This window comes from Chrysochloris asiatica, unplaced genomic scaffold, assembly GCF_000296735.1.
Source record: "Chrysochloris asiatica unplaced genomic scaffold, ChrAsi1.0 scaffold00061, whole genome shotgun sequence".
In the NCBI taxonomy this organism is placed as follows: domain Eukaryota; kingdom Metazoa; phylum Chordata; class Mammalia; order Afrosoricida; family Chrysochloridae; genus Chrysochloris; species Chrysochloris asiatica.
Window position 1 is genome coordinate 15,013,120 of NW_006408579.1, and position 8,266 is coordinate 15,021,385.

Here is an 8,266-nt window from a genome sequence, read left to right on the forward strand (position 1 = left end):
GATAGAATGAATGTAAAACTAATGTTCTCCCATGTAAACTATCATATAATTCACAATAAAATATTTAAAAAACAAAACACCATGATTTGGGTGTGGTGCACCTTTGTCCTCAAACTGATCTCTTTGTTCAGAGTAGAATTGCTCAATAGAGTTTCCAATGCTTTAATCTTTATAGAAGCTGAGCCACGTCTTTTCCCATTGTGGGCCTGGTGGGTTTGAACCAACACTTTAATTAGCAGTCAAGCACTTAACTGTGGTGCCATTAAGATTCCTTTATGAATTCTGATGATTACTTCTAATTCCTCAGTTTTCCATCATTCCCACATAATTTTCCTTACTTGCCTCAAGTCACAGAAACTTGTCAAGCACCCTAGAATGCTGGGAAATTCCCTTTGGATCTCATCTCTATTCTTAAGTAGCTTATCAAATAATTTTTTTCTAGGCAACTTCAGTACTCTCCCTCACTAGCAAAAGTTTTTTTTTTTGTTTTTTTTTAATGCCTTATATCTGAAGCCCTAAGAGTGATATTATGTTTTTTGGGGTTTTTTTTAAATGATCTTTGTACTCTACTATACTATTTGAACACTTCAAAGTGGTCTTAAACGACTTTTATAAGCAAAGGGTAGGATGGAACCAACTCTAATAGGACATGGACAGACAATCACTAACAGTATACAACTTTGAAGCCCCCTTCTTTAATAGACAACTAAAATCAAAAAGCCACTATAAAGCCCAATGAAGTCTTCATCTGTTGCTCTGACTATGAAAAGTATAGACTGAGGGCTGACATTTCACACTTAGTGTGTTGTTGGACAACTTTTCATAAGCCGACCCTGACTTTCAGAAAATGAAAAGAAAATGGCAGAATTATTATTCTAAAAATGCAGAATCTAATCAAAGGAGCAGCTACTCTTTTCAGAAGTACCACTGTGGTGGCATCATGGGAAAGCCCAGATTGCCTGACATGCTAATAACCAGCTTTTTAAGGTCAGTTCCCAACAGTTCTCTGGGTTTATTGGAGTCGAGTCTATGTTCTATGCTGAAGGCAAAGAGGGAGAAGAGGATATGTGGACATAAAAACAAATGTTAACTTGTTCCACACCACAAGGTATTTGTGCCAAGGTGACCAATGTTCTCTTCCTGAGACCCAAGAGTGAGTTACTTAAAACCAGAAGGGAAAGGTGTTTTCTTCCACATCAGTCCCACTTTGGAGACATTCTATTAGTGACATTTTTCCCTCCCCCCATAAATAACAATGAAGAGTTCTGTGTGCTAACACCATAGCGTTAAGAAAAAGTAAAGCAAAATTTTCTAAGACTTGATAAGAATAACATTTCAAATGATGCAGTCACCAGAACTACACAATGATCAATAATACACACACTTCCCTTGGCATCTCCAGCACCGTCCTGTGCCTGGTCTGATTTGGCATCTCCATTTTTGACATAAATGGTTAAGTGCTTATCTACTAGCTGAAAGACTGGTGATTCAAACCCACACAGAGATGCATAGGAAGAAAGACCTGGCAAGCTGCTTCTGAAAGGTGACAGGTTTAAAAACCCCTATGGTGAACAAATCTAGTCTTCAAAACGTGGAGCTGTCATGAGTCCAAACTGACTAAATGGCACCTAAAAAAATAAACAAGTCTTTACACTTTTCAGCATCCCACAATTGATGCACCAAAACAAAATTAAATGAGAAAAATATACAAGCCTAATGCCATCCAGTCGGTTCTGACTCATAGTAATCCCAAAGAGCAGGGTAGAACTATCAGGAGGTTTCTAAAGCTAGAAATCTTTGTGAAAACAGATTGCCACATCTTTCTCCCACATCTACTGCCAAGGCTATTGGGTTCAAACCATTGACCTTTTGATTAGCAGCCGAGACCTTAGCCACTATGCCACCAGGGACCCTTAAAGAAGAGAAGTAGACCCATATTGTATCTCTGCTGGCTTGACTCCCTTAGTCCTATCACAGCATCAAACCAATCCTTCCTTGTACATATCCCCAAAAGAAAGCATGCATTCCATAAAGAACTCATGAGCTCATTTCCAGTTCAACCCTTCAGAGGCCCTCTAGGACAACTGGACCTCTAGAGGGTGTGCTACTGCCTTACCCAGAAGCCCAAGTCCACTGCCATCAAGTCGATTCCTACTAATAGCAACACTTATAGAGGATTTCTGGGGCTGTAAATCATCTCAAGAGACGACTGCCTTATCTTTCTCCCACTTAGCATCTGGTGGGTTTGAACCGCTGACCTTGTGATTAGCAGCCTAGTGCCTAACCCAGAGTGGCACCAGGGCTCTTCATACCAGTCTTCTTCTGCCAAAATGTTTTGTGAGCTCCATATTGTTGCCAGTGGGCGGAAGCTATAGCAATCCAAGGATGTTCAGAATAGACTTTACTGCATCGTTGGTATGAAGCTATATAAAAAAAGAAAATAAATAAATAAATACATTTTAAAAACAAGAATAACAACAACAGAAAAACCCATAATAAGATTTGATACTAATTTGCAATGTTTTTCAGTTGAAGCCAGGTGGTGTAATTTCTCTATAAGATCATTGTCCCTCACGATATATGGTATTATCATTTATGATAAAACTTGTGCCACGCTTGATGTTAAAAAAAAATGCTTTGTTTTTGTTTCTTTTTAAAAATAGGTAATTTCTTAGGAATGTCCGGAATATTTACTCTGACTATTATAGGACTCTTATTAAATTCTACAAGTTTTAAACCAGGAGTTGAAGCATTTCTTCTTGAGTGAGTCGTTAGCATATTTTCACTTTATTTCATACATCAGAAGCGATAATGTTGGAGTAGCAACTACATGCAATTCTACATGGTCAAGGGAAGATATTACTTTGAAAACTACACAACTGGAAATGTTTCCTAAAATCTTTTTGTTCAATCCTCTAATGTTAAGCAAAATTTGTAGCATGGCCTTGGGTTTATGTTGAATTAACTAATTCCGCAGCTGTCTGACTGTCAACTCATCAGATTCTGATGTATATTCTAGATATCCGCTAGACAAGGATTAGGATTAGGATTAGGCAAGCTATGTATGTGCATCAAACACAAAATTTTAAAGGGTGATTTAAAAAAGCAGCAATCAAGATAAATATTTTAATGCAAATTTAATAAAATTAAAAATAATACCAAATAAAGCCTGAATGAACAATGTTATAAAGATTGGATCAGTAGTTTTAAATGTTCATTTTGCCTCAGGCTCTAATGTGGCTCAGCATACCAATGCTACTAGAATGGAAAACCAGTATTTTAAGGATGATGCAGAGATGCTACCATAAAAAAATTCTAAATTGAAGCTAGGCTTCAATGAAGAAGGTTTTCAGTGTTAAAAGAAAATAGGGCCAAATCCAGTGTTAGCAAGGCTATGGGTACAAATATGAAAATTGTTCCTGTTTTTTGGGAAAGCCCCCAGTTTAGGGGTGAGTAAAGTCTGTGTCAGCCTAGAGAAAGGGAGTTTTCTGTAGTGCCCCCAACACAGAGTGAGTACTTGACCTAAATCACCCAATGGCAACAGAAGTGTTAACAGAAGTCCTGAATGTAAACAATGATTTTTGGAGTTGAGAAGTAGTTAGGAAAGCTAGAATGAAATCAAAAGTCAGAAACTCAAGGATTCTGGAGCACTTTCCTATAATTTCATGTTATTTACAATGGATTTTCATTGTACTAGTAACTGTTTCATTGTTAGGTGTATTTGAGTCCATTCCAAGTCATGGCGACCCTATGTACAACAGAAAGAAATACTGTCTGGTCCTGCACTATCCTCAGCATCATCGATACGTTTGAGCCCATTGTTGCTGCCATTGTGTCAGTCTATCTCATTGAGCATCTTCCTCTTGTTCACTGACCCTCTACTTTACCAAGAATGATGTCCTTTTCCATAGACTGGTTCCCCCCACCCCCCGATAAATGACCCAAGCTTGTAAGACAAAGTCTCACCATTCTGCCTTTAAAGGAACATTCTGTCTGTACTTCTTCCAAGACAAATTTGTTTATTCTACTGGCAATATTGTTTGTCAGCACCATAATTCAAAGGCATCCATTTTTCTGACGTCTTTCTAGCAGCTAAGCAGAATTAGTTGGACTGATTGTGGGAAGAATTTAGGTAATAAATATTTTAAACGAATGTTTAATAATCTATAGGAAGTGAGTCCCTTCACCTTCCTTCTCTCACTGAAAACTATGCCTCCCACGACGACCTTGTTTCCTTTTACATTTCTTCAACTGTGGTGCCTTTCTTATCTACAGCCCTGGTTCATCCTACAAGTGAGAAGATGATCTCTTCATTTCTCAATGCCATTTCTAAATCAGTTTTTCTCATTCCACGAAGAATTCACTTTCGAAACTCATCACGTTGCCATCCTCTTCGTGGTTAGGTTATTTATAGAACCCTTGGAGTCCAGGTGTGGTGCTGTAGGATAAGCACTAGACTGTCAGGTCATTTTGAACCACAAAGTTGGTGGTTCAACCTCACCAGCTACTCCTCTGAAACCCTATACAGGGTTGCTATGAGTTGACTCAGCAATACTTAACAACAACTACATAGAACTCTTAGTCACATTCTTCATTTTGTGAATGTTTTAGCTGTCATTTCACTGTGATCCTCTCCAAGGTTACTCTATCACCATTCTTAGTGATGTCAATATCCCTACAATTGATTCTTCCATTGATGCAACTCAAGTTCTTTGGGCTTCTGCCTTCATACAAGCATGTTCACCATTCTACTTCAGCCACCAACTTATGTGGTATGTAAGTTTGTGCTGCTGTAACAGAAATATCACAAATGGATGGCTATAGATAACAAATTTATTTTCCTGCAGTTCTGAAGGCTCTAGAGGCAAGGATACTTTCAGCTTCTAGGACCAGTAATCCTTGGGCTTGCAGATTCATCTACCTCTGTTTGTGCATGCCTCTAAACTATATTGTTAATAGCTGAGAAGTGAATAGGTTTAGGATACCCCCTACACTGGGGGTTTCATTAATGTTGTTGTTGTTGTTGTTGTTGTTAGGTGCCATTGAGCTGGTATCAACTCATAGCAACCCTATGCACAACAGAATTAAATTATGCCTGGTACTATACCAACCTTACAATCATTGCTACACTTGAGCCCATTGCTGCTGCCATGGTACCAATCCATCTTGTTGATGGTCTTCCACTTTTTCACTGACCTCCCACTTTACCAAGCTTAATGTCTTGTATCTGAATAAGATTACATCCACAGATACGGGAGTTAGTATTCCACAGATATTTAACCCATTGCCACTGAGTCAGTTCAGACTCATGGTGACCCTTACTTCTTTCATTCTTCTATTTGTACATCACTTTGTTAAAAAGGAATTCCCTAAACAACTTATATAAAATAGATATTACCTCCATACCAGACTGCACACTCTTTTATTCCTGACAAACTGACAGGCAAGTGATGACCCACATCCCATATCTTGTTCTAAATCTCTCTGGAACTTCTGGCAATTCCTTGTCAATGTACTGCTGAAGAAAATTGAAAAATAGTTGCAGCAATCCATTGACAAGGAGCTACCAGAAATTCAAGCCAGATTCAGAAGAGATCCAATCGGCTTGAAGAGATCCATATTTGTGCCCATTCCAAAGAAAGGTGGCCCAAAAGTATGTAAAATAATTGAACAACATCATTAATATCACATTAAGAAAAATTCTGCTGAAGACAATTAAAAAGCAGTTTCAGCTGTATGTACATCCTTTTGTTAGAAAGAAATTCCCTAAACAACTTATATAAAATAGAAATTACCTCCATACCAAACTGCACAATCTTTAATTCCTGACAGACAGGCAGGTGATCACCCTCATTCCATATCCTCTTCTAAATCTCTCTTAAATTTCTGGCAACTCCTTGTGAATGAACTAGTACAACTGTTTTTGAATTATCTTCAGCAGAATTTTACTTACATGTGGTATTAATGATATTGTTCAATGATTTCCACATTTCATTGGGCCACCTTTCTTTGGAATAGTGGGCAAAATATGGATCTCTTCAAGTCACCTCCAGTACTGCATCAGTTTGCTGGAACATATCAATTTGTATTCTGCCAATTCCTGGAGCGTTATTTTTTGTCAATGCCTTCTCTGCATCTTGGACTTCTTCTTCCTTCAGTACCATTGGTTCTTGGTCATATGCTACTTCTTGAAATGGTTGAACATCAACCAGTCGTTCAATATGTTACCCATAGAATCTTCAACATTGTCACCCGAGGCTTGGATTTTTCTTCAGTTCTTTCCACTTGAGGAGTCCTGGTGTGGCTCTGTAGGATAAGTGCTGTACTGCTAACATCAAGGTAGTCAGTTTAAGTCACCAGCTGCTCCTTGGAAACCCTATACATGCCACTGGGTGAGTTCAAACCATCAACCTTTAGATTAGCAGCCAATCACAAAGTGTTTGCATCACCATGATCGTCAAAGAGTCTCAAGAACAGATTCAGGTTAGCAGTGTTTAAAACTAAATCCTCCTCCTATCTTAAATGGCATCCATATGCCTTTTTAATGTTTTCTATTTATTGTGTTATAATATATGGACATTAAAAAGACAAAATGCTCCTGTACAGAGAGGAGCTCTGGTAGCAAAATGGCTATGAGTGTGATGGCTAACCTCAAGGAAAAAGAGGAGGCTTTCTGTTCCCATAGAGATTCACAGCCTCAGAAACTCTATACAGAGTCGCTATGAGTCGGAACCGACTCCAAGGCACATAACCAACCATACAGAAAGATAGAAAGAAATAAAGTGTAAAACATAGCCTCTGATAGTCCCAACAACCAAACATGAACAATATTGGAATTTGAATGTTCTTTTACAAACTGTTTGTCTATAACTAATAAGAACCTGCATTCTAGGAATGATGTAGGGTTTTCCTAGGCTCTGAAAAGCTTGAATATTTGCATTCTCATGAGTTCAAAATGGAAAATCTACAGATGGCATTTATATGAATAAAAAAATCCTTTCACATCTATCAAAAACTAGGCAAAATCATAATTCTATCACTGTTTAAATCAAGCTTGAGAGTTTAACATTCCTTTTAAAAAGAAATTATTTTAGATTTTCCTAATGAAACAAAATGGGATCGTATTTCACTCTGTTGTACATGGGGTCTTCAAGAGCTTGGAGCTGATTTCAGGTTAATGTGCCAGACTGCAAAGCCATTTGAATAACAAGGTCGGTGGTTCAAGCTCACCAGCTGCTTCTCGGAAATCCTATCCAGGGTCACTATGGTTCGGAACCGACTCAATGGCACTTAACAACAACAACAACAATTTCAAAACAAGAACTTTGCATTCAGGATTCTTGAGCCAAATGAATTACAATGACAGAATGATTTTTTTTTTTTTTTTTTTTTTTTTGCTGTTAAGGGCTCCCAAACTGGTTCCACCTCATAGCAACCCTGCAAAGGGTTTCTGAGGAGTGGCTGGTGGATATGAATTGCTGATCTTGTGGTTAGCAGTCCAGTGTTTATACAACAGCCACACAGAGACTGAATGATAACGTTCTATTAAATAGCATAGCCACAACCTACACATGTCTGTTAAATTCAGTCCCAAAAGAGTTAAATTGTGGTTTAAACTGGTTAAAATTGCTTTAAGATTATCTGTTTGCTTGACTTTGCACTCCGTTCTCCACAATTAGATTTTAAGACCCTTAAATCTTGGCAAATTTCCTTACTCACCTGTATTTCCTTTTAATGCATTTCACAGTCTCCCATTGATAAATCTTGTAATAAATATACATTAGATTAGTTAACTATATTTTTTTCTGAAAATACAGATTCTGGAATTGCCTATCATTTGTTTCATTTCTTATGGTGTTCACTTTTGTTGGACTTCTAATCCCTGCACAAACATATTTACATCTATCATTTTCTGATATATATTTTTCATTAAATATTTACTTCACACTGATTGTATTGAGGTAAGTACACCATTTGATATGTTTCTATTATAATAAATTAAATGAGCCTAAAGATAATCTTTTAGATAATAAAAATGCTTCATATTTTAGGATGAATAGAGTCAACTGTTAAGATATCTGAGGAAACATCAGATTTTTTTTTCCAGTTTTAATCAACAGGTAATGCAAACACCTTGTAAAAAATGTTGAATGTTAGAAAGAAGAAAAAGAAATTTTTCGAAATTTTATTATCCAGGAGAAATCATTATTTACATTTTGAATATTTCATCTTATTATTTTGTGAGCTTTCAGAAGCTATGTCTATC

General features: G+C 37.2%; 1 protein-coding gene across 1 annotated transcript in view; it reads left to right on the plus strand.

The window, feature by feature from the left end:
- The window catches only part of SLC9C1 (solute carrier family 9, subfamily C (Na+-transporting carboxylic acid decarboxylase), member 1), a 138,469-nt gene that overhangs the window by 28,315 nt on the left and 101,888 nt on the right, over positions 1-8,266 (plus strand). The window contains exons 7-8 of the mRNA XM_006864212.1: positions 2,664-2,763; positions 7,818-7,961. Of these exons, the coding sequence (XP_006864274.1) occupies positions 2,664-2,763; positions 7,818-7,961 (244 nt within the window). The remainder of the gene's footprint in view (positions 1-2,663; positions 2,764-7,817; positions 7,962-8,266) is intronic.